The 22,224-nt window shown below is 45.1% G+C and overlaps 1 protein-coding gene across 2 annotated transcripts in view; it reads right to left on the minus strand.

Moving 5' to 3' along the window:
* Window positions 1-2,475: 2,475 nt before the first annotated feature.
* The window catches only part of ALDH9A1 (aldehyde dehydrogenase 9 family member A1), a 317,452-nt gene continuing 297,703 nt past the window's right edge, over window positions 2,476-22,224 (minus strand). For both annotated transcript variants that reach the window (XM_077276920.1, XM_077276919.1), the window contains 3 exons: window positions 4,961-5,073; window positions 3,522-3,986; window positions 2,476-3,031 (listed from right to left, as the gene is read on the minus strand). In XM_077276920.1, the coding sequence (XP_077133035.1) occupies window positions 3,892-3,986; window positions 4,961-5,073 (208 nt within the window). In that variant the 3' untranslated portion in view covers window positions 2,476-3,031; window positions 3,522-3,891. The remainder of the gene's footprint in view (window positions 3,032-3,521; window positions 3,987-4,960; window positions 5,074-22,224) is intronic.

Below are 22,224 nucleotides of genomic sequence, written 5' to 3' on the forward strand. Positions count from 1 at the left end.
TATTATTGAACAAAAAAAAAAAAAGATTTGTAATGTCATTGTCCAACCTCCTCTTTTATATTTGTCCAACCCACACTCAATTACACACAGATAGATAGATGATAGATGAAATGGATAGACAGATCTACATATAGATAGATCTATAGATGCATACATCTATCTATTCATATATCTATTATGAAAAAAGCAGGCAGCACTCCATGTTCAGACTGCTTGAGAAAGGCTCAGTTGAGCCGAAACGTCGCTGAGACATATGGGTTCATTAAAATCCTACATATTTTTCTGAACATGAAGTGCTGCCTGCTTTTTTCATAATATTGACTGGAGACGACCGGTGGACGGGTGGTCTATGGGCATTGCACCTGAAGCTAAGTATACGAGTTGTGCTGTTCCAATTTTTGGTGATTATTCATATATCTATCTATAGATATATCTGGATAGATATATCTATTGATAGATGTATGGATAGTGTAGGGTGCGTGTCCACTGTCCGGATTAGGCTACTTTCACACTTCTGTCTTCTGGGCTCCATCACAATCTGTCGTCATGGGCAAAAAACAGATCCTGCAAATGTGCTTGCAGGATGCGTTTTTTGCCCATACACTTGTATTAGCGACGGATGGGCACACGTCGCATCCGTCGTGCAACGGATCCGTCGTGTTTTGGCAGAGGCGACGCACAAAAAAATTCAATGTAACTTTTTTTGTGCGACATGTCTGCCATTTCCGATTGCGCATGTGCGGCCGGAACTCCGCCTCCTCCCCGCTCATCACAATGGGCAGCGGATGCGTTGTAAAACTGCATCCACTGCCCACGTTGTGCTAAATTTAGCACAACGTCCGTCGGGCCGACAGATTGCGACGGCCCCGTACTGACGGAAGTGTGAAAGTAGCCTTACATCCAAATTAGCTGCAGATTGGATGCTGCGTATTTGTAGTCCCATCGGATGATGCCTGCACAAACGCCCCAAAAGACCCCCCCGCACACACCCGAACAGTCCCGCAGACCCCGCCCGCACACACCCGAACACCCCGCACGTGCAGACCCTGCACGCACACACCCGAACAGCCCGCAGACCCCACCTGCGCACACCCGAACAGTCCCGCACACACCCGAACAGCCCGCAGACCCCGCCCGCACACACATACACGCACACAGTCACCGCCCACACACTTCCCTCCTCCCGAACTGCAGCATTTCTCGGACCCACATCCGCAGCAAAACTGCAGATCTTTTTTACATCTGCGGTTTTGCTGCGGATGTGCCCGACTCAATGAAAGTCTAAGGCCTGAGTCACACTACAGCGAGATACGGCCGAGTCTTGCAGGTTAAATTCAAGCTCTGGCACCGGCACTCCGGGTGCAGAAACGCTGTACTTTGGCACAAAAGAAGCGACATGCTGCGGAAAAAAAAAAAGCTGCGTTTCGGTGCGGCTTTTTCCGCAGCATGTGCACAACAAATCTGCGGCTCCCATAGACTTACATTGGTTGTGCACTACACTGCGGATTTGATGCAATTCAGTGCGGCAAAAAACCCTGCGGATCTGCAATCAAATCCGCAACGTGTGCACACAGCCTTAGCATTTAGTGAACCTAGCAAAAAAGCCAAGCAAAAAACAAGTGTGGGATTGATCTTTTTTTGCAATTTCATCGCACTTTGAATTTTTTTCACATTTTCTGTTACCCGACAAGGTAAAACCAATGATGTCGTTCAAAAGTAGAACTTGTCCCGCAAAATATAAGCCCTCACATGGCCATATTGACGGAAAAATTATGGCTCTGGAAAGAAGGGGAGTGATAAACGAAAAAAGCTCCAGGGGTGAAGGGGTTTAGAAACATGAATATGGACATATCTATGTAAATAGACATAGATATATAGATATAACTCTATCTATTTATCTATCCCATATCTGTCTGTCTATCTATCCCATATCTATTTATCTATCTATCCATGTGTAATGGAGTGTAGGTTGGACAAATGTAAAAGAGGAGGTTGGACAGAAATGACATCACAAATTTTTTTGAAGCTAGAGGAGGGAGAGGAGGGAGGGGTTTGGGTGTGTTTTGGAGTGGGTGTGGTAAGTTCGGGCTTAGTGGCAGTGCAAAGCATCATGGAACTTGTAGTATTAGAGCACAATAACTCAGGAGAAAGGAAGTTGTCGATTAACCCCATGAGAGCTGGATCCAGCACTGAAGATGTGCTGCTACAGCATGATAAAAGGTAATATTGCTAAAATAAACACAGTGTATGTTTTCAGCGGCACATAATAGCAAGATTTATGAAAAAAAAAAAAAATGTTGTAGTGGACAACGTCTTTAAGGTTAGTGATTGAAAACTACAATAACAGCACATAACAGAGGGCTAACACCTAGCTGTTTAGCAGACTATTGATAAAGGCCCTATGCGTTGTTGTGGTGACCGGGTTTCCTGTATAAATGTGCACATAACTCCTATACAAATGCAATTCACCAGGTATTAGAGAAAGAGAAAGCAGTTTATTGTTACTGTGCTCTGCTCGAGCTTGATTTATCAGTTTACAAGAATAGCTACATTTCCAGTATTGAAATTTTCAGTATCTTTCAGTAAATTCCAATATTTCCTCTTTATTAGTATATAGCATAATAGGAAAATAATATGCAACAAGCTGTATTAAAATTGCATGAAATGAGATTAGACTACAAGGCACGAAGGCTCTGTTTACACCATGTTTCACCCATAAAACTGACTTGTGTATATACTGGTATACTGGAATGTTCACAGATATGAGGCAAACCTAAGCATTTGACAGGATTATATCTGAACCCTAGATTTCTATTTTTGCAAAGACCATTGGTTCTCTTGACTTGTGTTACTGTAAAATATCTATATTCCCCATGAAACAGAATTATGAAATTAATTACTCTAACAATGATATGTCATCATTTGTTTTTTCCTCATTCCTGGACATTTTTTATATTTAAAGGGAACCTGTCACCCCCAAAATTGAAGGTGAGCTAAGCCCACCGGCATCAGGGGCTTATCTTACAGCATTCTGTAATGCTGTAGATAAGCCCCCGATATATCGTGAAAGATGAGAAAAAGAGGTTAGATTATACTCACCCAAGGGCGGTCCCAGTTCTGTTCTGGTCTGATGGGCGTCGAGGTCCGGTCCGGGGCCTCCCATGTTCTTATGATGATGTCCTCTTCTTGTCTTCAGGCTGCGTCTCCGGCGCAGGCGTACTTTGTCTGCCCTGTTGAGGGCAGAGCAAAGTACTGCAGTGCGCAGGTGCTGAGCCTCTCTGACCTTTCCCGGTGCCTGCGCACTGCAGTACTTTGCTCTGCCCTCAACAGGGCAGACAAAGTACGCCTGCACCGAAGCCTGAAGACAAGAAGAGGAAGTCATCGTAAGAAGATGGGAGGCCCCGGACCGGACCACGACGCCCATCGGACCAGAACAGAGTCGGGACCGCCCCTGGGTGAGTATAATATAACCTCTTTTTCTCATCTTTCAAGATACATCGGGGGCTTATCTACAGCATTACAGAATGCTGTAGATAAGCCCCTTGATGTTGGTGGGTTTAGCTCATCTTCGATTTTGAGGGTGACAGGTTCCCTTTAATGCCTGCTAATTACCATTTCCTTTTTCTAAGTGGCATGTCCTTTATAGGATACAGTCAGTGCTGACAGGCCAGTGTCAGACTGTAGGGATGCATGCCCAACTTGTACCAGGACTGTCAAATTTTTCAAACATTTCTACGAATAAGGCAGTGAATAGCGTAGCTGACAATGCCATTTGGCACTGCAAAAAAACAAACAGTGAAAAAATCTTCTACATGGTGTGACGAAAGCTTTGAAGCATTGATGCAATAGTGATTACCACCAAAGATGGTACTGTGCTAATGTGATGCCCATCTAAAACACTGACTCAACGTTTCCCATCTCTACACAGACAGTTTTCAGCTGGGAATAATACTCAATGGCAACTTGCCCATTTTCACGTCCAAAACCTGCAAAAAACAATTCAGATTTAGCTTATTAGGTTTGTTTTTTTTATAGAAATTATTTGTTCTAAACAGATGAAACTTTCTTCTACATATAGGACAGACAGATATAACATCCTGGTAATGTATTGTTAATTATGCAGATCTAAAACATTGGATTCATAAAAAATGTAAACTTAAAAGGGAACTTGACAGCCGATACATGCTGTCCAATCCAGTTAGCATGCAACTAATACTAGCTGTATTATTCCAGCCACATATGTTTAACTCTGAAATGTAGCATGGATGGGGGAGGGTGAGTTGAGGGAGGGGGGGGGGGAAGGAGTTTCTTCCTGTGCGTGTGCAAATGGAGAGACCCATCATTCACAGTGTGCGGAAGGGGAGAAGCCGCCAGGAACTGCCAATTTCACCAGTTTTCCATGCAACTCTGTCTCCAGTGGTTTTTAAAGCATTTTTTTCTGAAAATGCTACAGTGTTTCAGTCAAACATGCCTGACTAATCATATAGCTAGTTTCTGATATATCCTACCTATGAATTGGGCGGCATGTACTAGCTGTCAGGTTGACTTTAATAATAGTAACTGTGAAGGAACAAATTATGAAAGGTTCTCCATTTTGTGCATTTCGACTCGAAGACATGACCATATATGTAGTTTCCGTTTTTTCTGTATCCTCATGGGTTAATTTTTTCCTGCATTCTTATAAGTTATGAACTGTGAGCGTGTTCTTATGCTGATTGGTTGAAGTATAATTTCTATGATTATGAAAAGAGATGACACAATAAACGGGGGCCAGAGATCTGCTCGATCCCCCATACAGAGACACATGTCTCCGTCTGGTCATTTTCAGTTCCCGGCAACGCCCTGTAGATTAATTTGGAAATCACTGAGTTATCCGTGAAGGATCAATTTAGATCCTCCCTCAACAGAACCATATTTAAGTCCAGCTGCTTATTCGCCACTATTTAGCAGAAATACATACCTGACTTTTTGTAGCCTCCAAAGGGAAGTTCCACCGGGCTCACATTGTAATTGTTGATAAAGCACATACCAGCCTGCAGAGCAGCCACTACTCTATGTGCACGCTGAATATCCCTGAAAAGAGGAAGGAAGATCAGTTTACTTTCCCTCCAAATAAGAGTGGTTAGCATTTAAGATTTGTAAAAATTCCTTGGACATGTGCAGCAGTGTTGAGCATATAGTGGTACATGAAAGTTTGTGAATCCTTTGCAAATTTCCAAGTTCCTCCAGAAATTTGATAAGGAACTACATCAGATTTTCATACAAGTCCTAGAAGAAAACAGAACTAAACCAAACAAACAAGTAAAAAAGTTAAGACTTTGATTCAGTTCCTCAAAAAAAAAAAAAGTAAAACATGAAACACATGTCTGAGTGCAAAATGTGAACATTTGCCTTCAAGTGAATTTGTCAGTAATAGAGATCACTCCAAGAACAAGGCATATAATAGTCCGAGGTCACAAAGGAAACTAAAGTAACCTCTAAGTGACTAAAGGTCTCCCTTTAGCTAAAGAGTTAAAGGGAATCTGTCAGTAGGATCAAACATCCTACACCATCTACATGGCCATGTAGGTCATCCAAAGACATACTGATAGGGAACACAGATTGTGAGCCCCATCGGGAATAGCGATGATAATGTGTGCTGTAAAGCGCTACAGAATATGTTAGCGCTATATAAAAATAAAATTATTATTATTAGGAACCTGAATAAAAAGAAACCTTGATATCGGAGATCTGATGTCTTATTCTGGAGAAACACACTTTTTTTTATATGTAAATGAGCCGTACAAGGCTATAGGCCAGAAATTAACCTTTGGAGGCAGATTTTCATGCAGATCACTGGTAACTCCCCCTTTTATTTACAGTGTGATGTGTAGTGGCCGCTCTCTGCTCTCCATCTCACAGTTAGATAGCGTTGCAATACAGCATAGCAGTGAGAGATGCAGGTGATGATGATGTGTGTTAGGAGTCAAGTTCCCGCCTCTGCACAGGGGAAATCTCGGGCCATCTCCGCTGCGGTCTCCCATTCTTCTCATGCCGCAGTGGAGCCTGCTCAGCGGAGACATCGGTCCCAATGTCTCGCTCAGTCTGACTCTGTACACAGAGTTACTGCTGCTTTTCCTTCTTCTGCCATTGATGTCAGTGCTGGGCAGCGGCGAGCAGACGCTTCTGGGACTAAGTCCTGCTTTTCTCGTTCTGAGCATGCCCAGAGTAAGATCTCTCAGTGGAGCTCGAGGGTCACATAATCAGACACTGCGGCTAAGGCCATTGGTCCTTCAGGAAGGTCCTGTAGGTGCTCATGCTCTGTGGCAGCCTCTCATTGGTCCCTCTCAGAAGGTCCTGTACGTGCTGCAACTATTTAAGGCTTGCATGGCCGCACGGCCATGCACTAGTATTGTTCTATGTTGTATTTTGCGCCAGTGTGGTCACGTATGATTGTGTTCAGGGACCCGGCTGAAATAAGCCCCTAGAATGCTGGCACCTCCAGCGAGGAGTTTGTGTGTTTGAGTATTCAGGGACCTGGCTGAAATAAGGCCCTAGCATGCTGGCACCTCCGGCGAGGAGTTTTGTGTGCATGCATGACCACTGACTGCTCTCGTTTGGGTAGTTAGCCTGTGCCACTGTGAAGTTTAACAGGGCGCAGCGCTTTGAGTTCACGGCTACTCTGTGAAGTAACAGATGTAGCTCATACCGCCATTTAGTTCCGCCATTTGCTAGCAGCAGGTTCTCCTGCATGGTGGACCCCGGGCTGCGAACGCATATATTATAATAACGTCTCTATATCCATTTGGTGCGTCCCGCTAGCCCTAACAATGTGTTTTCTCAAAATTCAGTTTTACTGTCCTGTGTTAGTTACTAGTGATGATAGAGTATACTTGGGTTTTCCCGAGCACACTCGGGTGATCTCCGAGTATTTGTGACTGCTCGGAGATTTCGTTTTTGTTGACTCAGCTGCATGATTTACGGCTGCTAGCCAGCCTGAGTACATGTGGGGGTTGCCTGGTTGCTAGGGAATCCCCACATGTAGTCAAGCTGTATAACAGTCGCAATTCACGCAGCTGCGGCAAGGAAAACTATCTCTGAGCATACTTGGAGATCACCCGAGCGTGGTCGGGAAAACCCGCGCAACGAGTATACTCGCTCATCACTATTAGTTACATTTCTCACACTGGTAATGTCCCATTTCATTTATAGTAAGTTCTGGAGGCAGACTCTCATGCAGATTAGTGTCCTGTCCATAGTCTTAATCAGCTCATTCACATGTAAATAAAACTGTGAAATAACACACGGTATTGCAGCTATCAAGGTATCACTTTATTAAGCTTCCAATAGATGACTTAGGAGGGTTTATTGTACGTACAGATTCCTTTTAACATTAGCTAATGTGAGAGGCCTTCAGGTTGCTTAAAGGTTACCTAAGTTTCCTTTGTAACCTCACAATTATATACTTTTTTTTCTCGGAGTGATCTTTGTTAACCACTCCTGGATAATTCCCTCCATCCATAATCATCCTGACTGTGGATTAATAGAAAACAAACTCTTTAGAGAAGAAGTTCCCCTTCCTCTCACACTCCATTCTTTTTACAGCTTCATGAACATCAAGAACTCTTAATCTAAGATCCCTGAAAATATCCTTTGTTCGCACATTATACGCTCCCACAATCAAAAGCTAATGAATATCAGACTTGGGATAGATTTTACTTTTGCCACCCACAGACACATCTAGTATGTTAGACCCACTTGTTTTATTTGGTTTGCTTCATCTAGTTTTAGGACTTGTAAAAATCTGATGCAGTTTTCAGCTAAATTACTGTAGATACAGGTGCTTCTCACAAAATTAGAATATCATCAAAAAGTTAATTTATTTCAGTTATTCAATACAAAGTGAAACTCATATTATATAGTCCTTATAAATAGAGTGATTTATTTCAAGTGTTTATTTCTGTTAATGTTGATGATTATGGCTTACAGACAATGAATACCCAAAAGTCATTATCACAGTAAATTAGAAAAATTAACAAAAAACACCTGCAAAGGCTTCCTAAGCATCTAAAAAGGTCCCTTAGTCTGTTTCAGTAGGCGCCACAATCATGGGGAACACTGCTGAAATGACAGATGTCCAGAAAGCAGTCAATGACACACTCCACAAGGAGGGAAAGCCACAAAACGTCATTGCTAAAGAAGCCGGCTGTTCACAACAGAGAGCTGTATCCAAGCATATTAATGGAAAGTTGAGTAGAAGGAAAAAGTGTGGTAGAAAAAGGTGCACAAGCAACCAGGATAACCGAAGCCTTGAAAGGATTGTTAAGAAAAGGCCATTAAAAATGTGTGGAGTTGATACAAGGAGTGGACTGACTGGAATGGCTGGAGACATTGCTTTAAGAGCCACCACACAGACGTATCCAGGGCAACAAGTGTCGCATTCATTGCATCAAGCTACTCATGACCAATAGAGAATGCCAGAAGTGTCTTACCTGGGCCAAGGAGATAAAGAACTGGACTGTTGCTCAGTGGTCTAAGATGTTTTCAGATAAAGGTGATTTCCAAAAAAAATGCAAAATTTAAAGTCCCAGAGTCTGGAGGAAGAGTGAAGAGGCACACAATCCAAGCTGCTTGAGGTCTAGTGTGAAGTTTCCATATTCAGTGATGGTTTGAGGAGCCATGTCATCTGCTGGTGTAGGTCCACTATGTTTTATCAAGATCAAAGTCAGCAAAGCCGTCTACAAGGAAAATTTATAGCATTTCATGCTTCCCTCTGCTGACAAGCTACTTGTAGATAGAAATTTAATTCTCTAGGACTGGGCACCTGTCTACACTGCAAAAAGTACCAATACCTGGTTTAAACACAACAGTATCACTGTTCTTGATTGGCCAGCAAGCTCGCCTGATCTTAACCCCATATATGCGGTATTATCAAGAGGAAGATGAGAGTCACTAGACCAAACAATACAGTCGATGAGAAGGCTGCTATCAAAGCAACCAGGGCTTCCATAACAACTGAGCAGTGCCACAGGCTGATTGCCTACATGAAACGCCGCATTGATGCAGTAATTGATGTAAAAGGAGCCCCAGCCAAGTATTAAGTGCATTTACTGTGCATACATTTCAGTAGGCCACCATTTCAGATTTCAAAATCATTTTTCAAGCTGGCATTATAAAGTATTCTAATTTACTGAGATAATTACTTTTGGGTTTTTATTGGCTGTAAGCCATAATCATCAACACTGATACAAAAACACTTGAAATAGATCATTCTGTTTGTATTTACTCTATATATGAGATTCACTTTTTTAGCATTGAATAGCTTAAATAAATTAACTTTTTGACGATATTCTAATTTTGTGAGAAGTACTTGTATATGGAAAATACGAAAAGGATCACAAACTTGCAGCCTTGTAAGGGAAAAAGAATCAATTTTATTTATTTAACAATAAAAAAAAATTCTTGCACATTTACAGAATTATGCTCACTTAACCCCTTTACACCACGCCCTTTACACCACAGCCCATTTTTGCTTCTGTTTTTTCCTCCCCTTTTTCCCAGAGTCGTAGTTTTGTATGACATCGTTCATTTTACCACATAGGGTACTCGAAAACAGGGGAGGGAAGAAAAAAAAAACAAACTACACAATCCTGACATTGTTTTTTTGGGAATTGTTTTTACAGAGTACATTGTGGCAAAAAATGACCACGCAATATAAATCTCATCAATATGATTACAGCAATACCAAATATGTCCAGTTTTTTTTCGAGAAGAAGCACTTATCCATCATATTAAATGTGTTTATTTCTTCTGGTAGAACAGGGGCTAATCGGCCATGTTGGAAATTCCTGTGCTCAGTTAGCCACTCCTTTTTCATATATAATCTGGGCACTGCTACTAATACTCATCAGAGCTAGCTTTATTTCTGCATGGCTAACGCAGGGAAAGGAGTTGGTACGAGAAGGAGAGCTGGAGGAGTTATTAGCGATGGTTTGGTTTGTATGCGTGGTAATTCCCTATCCTTCTCTATTTTGATTTTTTCCCCATCCTGCACACCCCGGTGGATTCCTCTGTTATATGTTAGTGAATATGTTGAGTGTCTGGAGTTTTCCATTAAGTCTGGTCTGTGTTGCCCTGTTTGTCAGGTTGGTGTATTAAGGAGCACAGTAGCGCACCCTCTTCCCTGAGTGCGGGAAGAGAACAAACAGAAGGCTAACTTGGGAGAAAAGGAAAAGGTGGAGGCCCTGTCATCATCGCCATCTGAAGTATCCCGTGGAGCAGGGCGAGCTAGGGCTCCCCCTAGTGTTAGGGTCAGGAAAGGAGCCCCTGGTCCCGGGTCACCCGACAGCTGTGTTGTGACAGTTACTTTTTGCTCGCTTATTACAGCATTTTTGTGGAAATGTGGAGAAAAAAAAACCCCTAATTATAGAGTTATTGATTTTTTTCTGTTGCTGAGTTCACCAATCTAGTTAATTGTTTTTATATTTGGATTGAACTTTTCTAGTGAGTACAAGCCCAAGAACACTGTTCCAACCATGAAGCATGGTAACATACATCGCAATATATTAACATAGTTAGCAAGGCTGAAAAAAGACATCTGTCCTTCCAGTTCAGCCTATATTCCGTCAGAATAAATCCCCAGATCTACGTCCGTCTAAAGAACCTAATAACTGTAAGATACAGTATTGTTACACTCCAGGAAGACATCCAGGCCTCTCTTGAAGCCTTTGACTGAGTTTGCCATTACCACCTCCTCATGCAAGGAATTCCAGATTTTCACTTCCCTAACAGTAAAGAATCCTCTCCTATGTTGGTGGAAAAACCTTCTCGCCTCCAGACGCAGAGAATGCCCCCTTGTGACGTCACCTTCCTTGGTATAAACAGATCCTAGGAGAGATTTGTATTGTCCCCTTATATACTTATACATGGCTATTAGATCGCCCCTCAGTCATCTTTTTTCCAGACTAAATCCTAATTTTGCTAATCTCTCTGGGTATCGTAGTTCCCCCATCTCCTTTATTAATTTTGTTGCCCTCCTTTGTACTCACTCTAGTTCCATTATATCCTTTCTGATCACCGGTGCTTAAAACTATACACAGTACTCCATGCGCGGTGGTGGGGAAAACATACTTTTGAGGGTTCTTTTCTGCTTAGGGGGCAGGATGACTGCACTGTACTAAATAATAAATAGTAAATATAGGAAAACTGACTGAACAGCAATCTAGTCTGAACTGGTGCATAACCAAAAAAGGACTTACATAGCAAATAGATCAATGGCTGCACTCAATTTTACTGTACTAAAGCAAGGAAATGTGCGATACATGAAATGTGAATAGCATAATGGCTTGTGAAATCTATGAAAAAACACATGAGATGCTTAGCACAAGATTTGGCCAAAAATTGTGAGCCAATCCACCAAACATCAAGGTAATCTCAGATCGGATGGGTACCTGACCTGACTGCCTAGTGTGAACACTTACCTATGGCTAATAACATGGTGAAGCCTGCATTTATAGGAAGGTCAGAACCAACTGTGTTTGGATGTAATTAAAATCACAGCATGGTGATACATTTCATGTATCGCACATTTCCTTGCTTTAGTACAGTAAAATTGAGTGCAGCCATTGATCTATTTGCTATGTAAGTCCTTTTTGGTTATGCACCAGTTCAGACTAGATTTCTGTTCAGTCAGTTTTCCTATATTTACTATGTACTATTTTTTCTGACTTGAACGCCCCGCCCTTCACCATGCTGTGATTTTAATTACATCCAAACACAGTTGGTTCTGACCTTCCTATAAATGTAGGCTTTACTATGTTATTAGCCATAGGTAAGTGTTCACACTAGGCAGTCAGGTCAGGTACCCATCCGATCTGAGATTACTTTGACGTTTGGTGGATGGGCTCACGATAGTAGGCCCAACCAAACAAGTAGGCCAAATGCTGTTTAATATTCGACACAGGATGTAAATTGAGGCTCAGCTTTGTTCAGTGGAGAACAACAAGCAGCTGCAGACACCGATAGTAGGCCCAACCAAACAAGTAAGCCAAATGCAGTTTGATATTCAACACAGGATGAAAATTGAGGCTCAGCTTTGTTCAGTGGAGGAGAAAAGCAAGGAGCGGCAGACACCGATAGGAGGCCCAACCAAACAAGTAGGCCAAATGCTGTTTAATTTTCGACACAGGATGAAAATTGAGGCTCAGCTTTGTTCAGTGGAGGAGAAAATCAAGGAGCGGCAGACAACGTTAGTAGGCCCAACCAAACAAGTAGGCCAAATGCAGTTTAATATTCGACACAGGATGAAACTGGTGGCTCAGCTTTGTTCAGCGGAGGACAATTGTAAGGAGTGGCGCAGACAGACTTAGTAGGCCTAAAATAAAAAAGTAGGCTAAATGCAGTTCAAAATTGGTAACTGGAGTACACAGGCGGTGTAACGGGGTCTACCAAGCTGGGGTACCTCTTTCAGTACCACCCCGTGTTTCAGGAGGTCCACTTTGCATTGGCTGGAGTGTGAATGAAGGACGCTGGCTGGAATTCTTTGATTACATGAGAGCATGTAAAAGCTGACTGCTTCTCCACGTATTTTCAGTCTCACAACACTTTATTCACAGACCACAGAATATATGTAACAACAGATACAGAGGGCAGGTCCATTCAAAGGCGGCAGGCCAGAAATACATTACAATAGCCGCAGGGGGGCAGAGCCTGCTGATATTTACTGTGGGAATTACAAAGGTGGGGGAGGTCAGAAGGGGGATATCTTGTCTCCTCTGCCCAGGGGCGCAGCCTGTGAGCTGATGCATTAGGGACATATCACATGGAACCTATTATATATGCAAATAACTACATAACATATTCTGGGTGCTGGGAGGTTCTGTAACACGGCTTCCCCCTTTCAGCGACGTGATCGGCATACACAGTCTGATCCTTAACGGATCGGTTTGGGGATGACCGAAGTTTATGGGGTTGGTACAAGTTCCGTTTGTCGACTTAGTCCATCGGCGTTACCGTTTTGTTTGCCGTGTCTGTAGTGGATGGTGAAGTCCAGAGGTTGTAGGGCTAAAGTCCACCGCAGTAATCTGGCGTTGCCTCCGGAGACCCGATTAAGCCAGACTAGGGGATTATGGTCCGTTAGGAGGGAAAACTGTCGTCCATACAAATATGGTTGTAACTTTTTGAGTGCCCATACTACTGCCAGGCACTCCTTCTCGATGGCCGCATAGCTTACTTCACGGGGCAGTAGTTTCCGACTCAGGTAAGCTACCGGGTGTTCTTGGCCGTCCGGCCCGACTTGGCTCAGTACTGCCCCCAATCCAAACATAGAAGCGTCTGTGTGAACAAGGAAACGTTTAGTTGGATCGGGTACGGCCAATACAGGGGTATTGGTGAGGGAATCCTTTAGCTGGCGGAAGGCTTCCTCACACTCTGAGGTCCAGGTTACCTGGCAGGGTTGGTTCTTACGGGTCAGATCAGTGAGGGGCTTGGCTACGCTGCTGTAATTGGGGACGAATTTCCTGTAATACCCCGCTGTCCCTAGAAACGCCATGACCTGGGTTTTAGTGCGTGGGGTGGGCCATTTGGCTATGGCCTCAATCTTGGCTGGTTCTGGTCGCTGTTTCCCACCCAATGTCCTAAATACTGAACCTCCGCTTTGCCCACGTGACACTTGTTTGGGTTCAAGGTGATACCGGCCTTGTGGATCCTGTCTAATACTGTCTCTAGGTGATTTAGATGCTCTTCCCATGTCGCGCTGTAGATGGCGATGTCATCCAGGTAGGCACACGCATAGTCCTGGAGACCATCCAGAAGCCGGTCAGCCAGCCTCTGGAAGGTCGCAGGGGCATTCTACATCCCGAATGGCATAACTCGAAACTGGAATAAGCCGAACGGGGTGACAAATGCAGACTTGGGAATAGAGTCAGGACTAAGGGGAATCTGCCAGTAGCCTTTGCATAGATCGATGGTGTTCAAATACTTTGCCCCCGCCAGCCGGTCTAACAGCTCATCCACGCGCGGCATGGGATACGCATCCGTCACCGTTTTCTCATTGAGCCTGCGATAGTCTACACAAAACCGTATAGTCCCATCCTTCTTGGGAACGAACACAACGGGGGATGCCCAGGGACTATCTGATTCTTCAATGACCCCTAAACGCAACATCTCTCGTATCTCTTGTTGCATCCCTTTTCGTACAGACTCATGGACACGGAAGGGGGGTTGTCTAAGGGCGGTCTGATCCTGGGTCTCAACCTTGTGTTGTGCCAGGTGGGTGTACCCCGGTCTCCCTGAAAACATCCTCTGTCGCTGCCTCAACAATGCCTCTGCCTGCTGTCTCTCCCGGGGACCTAGGTCTTGACCCCAGTGTACCTGGTCCCATGTTTTGGACTGAGTCCTCTCCCCTAAGACATCAGGCAAGGGGAGTCCGGCTACATCCTCTGCTTCAGGTACACAGATGGCCACTACCTCTTCAGGGTGCTCCCGGTAGGGCTTCAGCATGTTCACGTGGAACATGCGGATAACCCTGGGGTCATCACAATCGGCGACACTATAGGTGGTGTCCGCTATTTTCCCCACTATCTGGTAGGGCCCCTGCCATGCAGCTTGGAACTTGTTCTGCCTAGTGGGTTCTAACACCAGGACCTTCTGTCCTATCTCAAAGGTGCGTTCTCTGGCCCTCCGATCGTACCATACACGCTGGCACCGTTGGGCCACCTGCAGGTTCCCACGTACAGCCTGGGTCAGTTCCTGTAGGCGGTCCCGGAATTCCAGCACATAGGGTACAATAGGTACCCCTTCTATGGTGCCCTCCCCTTCCCAGTGTTCTAGCACTAAGTCTAGGGGTCCCCTTACCCGTCTCCCGTATACCAGTTCGAACGGGGAGAACCCTGTGGATTTTTGGGGTACCCGATAGGCAAACAGGAGGTGAGGCAAGAATTTCTCCCAGTTCCTGTAGGTCCTGGTAAAAGTCCCAATGAGTTGTTTTAATGTCCTGTTAAAGCGTTCACACAACCCATTGGTTTGCGGATGGTACGGGGCGCTTCTAATGGACTTTACACCGCACAGCTTCCACAGTTGGTTGGTCACCTCTGCTGTAAACTGGGTACCCTGGTCCGACATAATCTCCCGGGGAAATCCAACCCGTGAGAAAACCTGGAGCAGGGCAGCCGCCACCGTCTCTGCCAGTATGTTAGGTAACACAACCGCCTCTGGATAACGTGTGGCATAATCTACCACTGTCAATATATGGAATACAAAATTCCCAAATACATTTTGTGAGCGCACGAGGTCTGGCAGTAGATACGCCAAAAGACCCCGACCTCACCAAATCAGCTCAAAACAAACAATGCCAAAAGGAGAAAAATTCAGAGCAATGATTTATAAAACAAACTTTAATTGCCATAAATAGTACAAAAATATATATCAAAACATTACATTATTTAATGACTAGAGCACAGGATGAATGTCCCAGGAATGCTGGAAAAGCACCCATCCCCCCACTCCCCCAGATGTAAATACCCTTGTAATGGTATGCATAAGGAAAAGCACCTACACTATCCAACCAAGGTCACCCCAAAACAGTGGGATTCTATAGTAATGCCATTAAGTATGGTGGTGGAAAGAGGGTGCTAGCACTTACCACTACACAGAGGTAGGAGGGGGCGGTCGGGCGATGGTCCCCAACGCACGTTTCGTGGCCACCAGTGCCACTTCCTCAGGGGGATCCTCCCACCATACTTAATGGCATTACAAGGGTATTTTGTACTATTTATGGCAATTAAAGTTTGTTTTATAAATCATTGTTCTGAATTTTTCTCCTTTTGGCACTGTCAATATATACCTTTTCCCTGACGGACTGGGTTTGGCTAATGGCCCTATCAGATCGACCGCTACTCGGCTAAATGGTTCCTCCACAATGGGGAGGGGGCGTAATTTGGCCTTGCATCGATCTCCCCTCTTGCCAATGCGCTGGCAACTGTCACAGGTCTGGCAGCACTGACGAACATCATAGGTTACCCCCGGCCAAAAAAAGTTGTGTGTCAGACGATGCCTGGTGCGACAAACGCTGAAGTGCCCGGCCAAGGGTATGTCATGAGAGATTCGCAATAACTCCTGCCTATACTTCTTGGGAACTACCAGCTGTCATTTTATAGTGGGGCTCGTCCCTGTGTGGTGCTGCTCTGTGATCCGGTAGAGGAGTCCCTGCTTCCATATAAACTGTTCCCCTTCCAGTACCCCTCTCCCCTCCTGTGCCTTCCCACGATATCCCTCCAATAAAGGATCCTCAAGTAACTCCCTCTTAAATTCATCTGGGGTGGCCCAAGAAATGTGTCTGGCTATGGGAATACGTGTAGGGCTGGGATGTCTTACCTGGGCCTCCTCTGAGTGTGATTCCGCCTCCGTAGCTTGCTTGTCTCCGGGTGGTCACAGGATATGTCTCAGCCAGAGGGGCAACCAAGAAGGCAGACAACATGGGCCCCAAGTCATTTCCCAGCAAGACGTCTGCAGGCAAATCCTCCATCAAACCGACCTCAACAAGGCCATCCCCGACTCCCCAGTTCAGGTGAATCCTGGCAGTGGGCAGCCGATGTATGGCTCCCCCTGCTACATGGACTGCCACTGTCCGGTCCGTCTTCTCTTGGTCCCGGACGAAATGAGGCTTCACAAAGGTCAAAGTTGCTCCAGAATCTCTTAGTCCCTGCATGCGTTTCCCATTAACCCACACGACCTGTCTATGCTGTTGTCGATTATCTGCCCGGGCTGCCTGCACGGGGTCTTCTTCATGCAGCACTTCCTCCATTTCTTCCACCCCTTGGTTAGTTGTAGCCCCCAATGCCGGGTCAGCTTCGCCTTGGTAACAGTGTACAGCGGCCCGGCTGAAGGTAGCTGTTCCCGCCTTTGGCCACTGGGTATGCTGAGTCCGGTTGGGACATTGTCTTTGCAGGTGGCCCAGCTGACGGCAGGGGTGGCATCGCGCCCAAGGGGAAATGTGGTAGGCCAGGTTTCTAGCTGGTCCCCCTACAATCTTCGGTGGTTTGGGGCCCTCCAGGTCCATGGGCGGACCCTTAGTGACCATCTTTGATCCAGACAACTGAGGCTTCCTGGCGTCATGATGTTCATCGGCCAGACGAGCGGCTTCCTCAAGAGTCATTGGCCGCCTGTCCCGAAGCCATTCCTGTGTCTCGGGGGTTAGTCCATTAAAGAATCGTTCTAACAAGAGCTGGAGGACGTCCTCCTTAGTGGTTGCTTGGCTCCCTTGTACCCACTGTAGCAGTGACCGCCATAATTTACAGGCCCATTCAGCGTGGGTATCGGTTACTCGTTTTATAAGTCCGCGGAACTTTTGGCGGTATGGCTCTGGTGTCAGCGCATACCGGGCCAAGATCACTTCTTTGATCCGCTCATAGTCCATACAGTCCTCATCAGGTACCGTGCGATAGGCGTCCGCTGCCCGGCCTGTCAGCTTGCTGGCCAGAATCTGAACCCGTTCCTCCGGCTTCACTTGATGAAGGGCACACTGCCGCTCAAAGTCCTGCAGAAAGCCATCAATGTCTTCCTCTGCCTCCCCCAACTGTCGGAAGGCATTATACTGGATCTTTTTGTGGCTTACTGTTGAAGGTGCCTGGTAGGAGGCCAGAGCTCCCCCTGCTCGCTGACTCTCCTCTCTCCGCTCTGCCATCTCCATCTTGGCTAGCTCTATCCTGGTCCGCTCAGCCATCTTTTCCTTCAGATCAGTACGCACATCAGCCATCACCTCTCGTATGATCTCTACTGCAGGGTTTGGGCCATAGAACGCCAGTCTGTTCTTTACCTCCCTCTGGAATTCAGTCTCCTCCACGTTCACATTGGGGGGCGCTGCACCGTCGTGTTCCATGATGGCTGCTATCAAATCCGCTTTTGTTTTGTTGCTGGCGATTAACCCTATGGCTTCCACCAGATCTTATAGTGTAGTCCTCTTTAACTTCTGGTAGTTGTTTTCCATTCATTCCTTTCCTCCTGTAGAAGGGGTATCAGATCCCGCTGTCTGCCACTAGTGTAACGGGGTCTACCAAGCTGGGGTACCTCTTTCAGTACCACTCCGTGTTTCAGGAGGTCCACTTTGTCTTTGGCTGGAGTCTGAATGAAGGACGCTGGCTGGAATTCCTTGATTACATGAGAGCATATAAAAGCTGACTGCTTCTCCACGTATTTCCAGTCTCACAACACTTTATTCACAGAACACAGAATATATGTAACAACAGATACAGAGGGCAGGTCCATTCAAAAGTGGCAGGCCAGACATACATTACAATAGCCGCAGGGGGCCGGAGCCTGCTGATATTTACTGTGGGAATTACAAAGGTGGGGGAGGTCAGAAGCGGGATATCTTGTCTCCTCTGACCAGGGGCGCAGCCTGTGGGCTGATGCATTAGGGACATATATCTCACATGGAACCTATTATATATACAAATAACTGCATAACATTCTGGGTGCTGGGGGGTTCTGTAACAGGTGGCATAGCTTTGTTCAGTGGAGGAAAATTGTAATGAGTAGCAGACTAAGTTAGTAGGCCCAAATAATAAAGTGGGCTAAATGTCTGCCAAAAAAATGTTCATAAGTAAAATGGTGGCATAGCTAGGTACAGGGGTAGGCTCCTCTGCTGAGTAGCAGACAGTGGTAGTAGGCGCAAAGTATTAACTGGTCTAAATGGAGGCCAGGGCCCCTGTATATTTTAACTATCATCTATCATTTCAACAAATTTGTATTGGCAGTGCCATTGAAGGATTTAACAGCACAGACTACACAGTGGTGGAGCAGGGAGAGGTAAGTATTGCAAGTGGTAGAGCACTGTTTGACCAGGGGGGAACACTCTCTTGTGGGCGGCAGTACTGGCACAGGGCCCCTCATATTACGACGGTGTGTCTGACGTTTGTTGTGCACCACCACCGTCAGAGACACTTCTTTGTACTATGAGGGACCCTGTGCCAGTGCCGTCGCCCAAGAGTGGGCACACCCACCTGTCCAGGCAAACGGCACTCGCACGGGTGCTTGCGCCAAGTGGTGACCACGGCCCTGTGGGGGGAGTCAGCCCATTTAGGGAGGTATAAAAATGGCCTATGGTGGACATTCAGCAGCTGCAAATGGGGGAATTGGAGCAGTCAGTAAGAGGAGGCCAAAAGCAAGACATTTTCCAGGCAAGCTACGTGTCAGCAGGGGAAGGTGGGGCAAAATAATTTGAAATCCATGATTGGTTCATTTTAATGAAGGTTAGATCATCAACATTTTGGGTAGCCAGACGAGTCCTTTTTTCGGTCAGTATTGAACCAACAGCACTGAAGACTCTTTCTGATAGCACACTAGCAGCAGGGCAAGCGAGCTCCTGTAATGCATATTCAGCCAATTCAGGCCAGGTGTCTATTTTAGATGCCCAGTAATCAAAGGGGAATGACCTGTGAGGGAGAACATCGATAAGGGAGGAAAAATAGTTCGTAACCATACTGGACAAATGCAGTCTCCTGTCGCTTCGAATTGATGCAGCAGTACCTGTCGTGTCTGCGGTCATTGCGAAATCACTCCACAACCTGGTCATAAAACCCATCTGTCCAACGCCACTTCTGATTTGTGCACCTGTAACACCTCTGCATTGCTGCCCCCTACAGCTCGTGTGAGAACCATCACCGCCGCTGTGTGCTGGGAATGCCTGAACCAAACGGTCTACAAGAGTTGCTTGTTTGGTAGCCAATATTTGCTCAAGGTTCTCATGTGGCATGATATTTTGTAATTTTCCTTTATATCATGGATCCAGGAGGCAGGCCAACCAGTAATCGTCATCGGTCATCATTTTGATAATGCGGGGGTCCCTTTTTAGGATACGCAAGGCATACTCAGCCATGTGGGCCAATGTTCCAGGTACAATATTGTTCTGCTCCAGGAAGACATCCAGGCCTCTCTTGAACCCCTCGACTGAGTTCGCCATCACCACCTCCTCAGTCAAGCAATTCTAGATTCTCACTGCCCTAACGGTAAAGAATCCTCTTCTATGTTGGTGGAAAAACCTTCTCTCCTCCAGACGCAAAGAATGCCCCCTTGTGCCCGTCACCTTCCTTGGTATAAACAGATCCTCAGCGAGATATTTGTATTGTCCCCTTATATACTTATACATGGTTATTAGATCGCCCCTCAGTCGTCTTTTTTCTAGACTAAATAATCCTAATTTCGCTAATCTATCTGGGTATTGTAGTTCTCCCATCCCCTTTATTAATTTTGTTGCCCTCCTTTGTACTCTCTCTAGTTCCATTATATCCTTCCTGAGCACCGGTGCCCAAAACTGGACAAAGTACTACATGTGCGGTCTAACTAGGGATTTGTACAGAGGCAGTATAATGCTCTCATCATGTGTATCCAGACCTCTTTTAATGCACCCCATGATCCTGTTTGCCTTGGCAGCTGCTGCCTGGCACTGGCTGCTCCAGGTAAGTTTATCATTAACTAGTATCCCCAAGTCCTTCTCCCTGTCAGATTTACCCAGTGGTTTCCCATTCAGTGTGTAATGGTGATATTGATTCCTTCTTCCCATGTGTATAACCTTACATTTATCATTGTTAAACCTCATCTGCCACCTTTCAGCCCAAGTTTCCAACTTATCCAGATCCATCTGTAGCAGAATACTACCTTCTCTTGTATTAACTGCTTTACATAGTTTTGTACCATCTGCAAATATCAATATTTTACTGTGTAAACCTTCTACCAGATCATTAATGAATATGTTGAAGAGAACAGGCCCCAATACCGACCCCTGCGGTACCCCACTGGTCACAGCGACCCAGTTAGAGACTATACCATTTATAACCACCCTCTGCTTTCTATCACTAAGTCAGTTACTAACCCATTTATACACATTTTCCCCCAGACAAAGCATTCTCATTTTGTGTACCAACTTCTTGTGTGGCACGGTATCAAACGCTTTGGAAAAATCGAGATATACCACGTCCAATGACTCACCGTGGTCCAGCCTATAGCTTACCTCTTCATAAAAACTGATTAGATTGGTTTGACAGGAGCGATTTCTCATAAACCCATGCTGATATGGAGTTAAACAGTTATTCTCATTGATATAATCCAGAATAACATCCTTCAGAAACCCTTCAAATATTTTACCAACAGTAGAGGTTAGACTTACTGGCCTATAATTTCCAGGTTCACTTTTAGAGCCCTTTTTGAATATTGGCACCACATTTGCTATGTGCCAGTCCTGCGGAACAGACCCCGTCGCTATAGAGTCCCTAAAAATAAGAAATAATGGTTTATCTATTACATTACTTAGTTCTCGTAGTACTCGTGGTGTATGCCATCCGGACCCAGAGATTTATCTATTTTAATCTTATTTAGCCGGTTTCGCACCTCTTCCTTGGGTTAGATTGGTGACCCTTAATATAGGGTTTTCATTGTTTCTTGGGATTTCACCTAGCATTTCATTTTCCACCGTGAATACCGTGGAGAAGAAGGTGTTTAATATGTTAGCTTTTTCCTCGTCATCTACAACCATTATTTCCTCACTATTTTTTAAGGGGCCTACACTTTCAGTTTTTATTCTTTTACTATTGATATAGTTGAAGAACAGTTTGGGATTAGTTTTACTCTCCTTAGCAATGTGCTTCTCTGTTTCCTTTTTGGCAGCTTTAATTAGTTTTTTTAGATAAAGTATTTTTCTCCCTATAGTTTTTTAGAGCTTCAATGGTGCCATCCTGCTTTAGTAGTGCAAATGCTTTCTTTTTACTGTTAATTGCCTGTCTTACTTCTTTGTTTAGCCACATTGGGTTTTTCCTATTTCTAGTCCTTTTATTCCCACAAGGTATAAACCGCTTACAGTGCCTATTTAGGATGTTCTTAAACATTTTCCATTTATTATCTGTATTCTTATTTCTGAGGATATTGTCCCAGTCTACCAGATTAAGGGCATCTCTAAAGGTACCGTCACACTAAACGATATTGCTAGCGATCCGTGACGTTGCAGCGTCCTGGCTAGCGATATCGTTGTGTTTGACACGCAGCAGCGATCAGGATCCCGCTGTGATATCGCTGGTCGTTGATTAAAGTTCAGAACTTTATTTGGTCGTCAGATCGCCGTGTATCGTTGTGTTTGACAGCAAAAGTAACGATACCAGCGATGTTTTACAATGGTAACCAGGGTAAATATCGGGTTACTAAGCGCAGGGCCGCGCTTAGTAACCCGATGTTTACCCTGGTTACCAGTGTAAAATGTAA

This window comes from Ranitomeya variabilis, chromosome 8 (genome assembly GCF_051348905.1).
Source record: "Ranitomeya variabilis isolate aRanVar5 chromosome 8, aRanVar5.hap1, whole genome shotgun sequence".
NCBI classification, from domain to species: Eukaryota; Metazoa; Chordata; class Amphibia; order Anura; family Dendrobatidae; genus Ranitomeya; species Ranitomeya variabilis.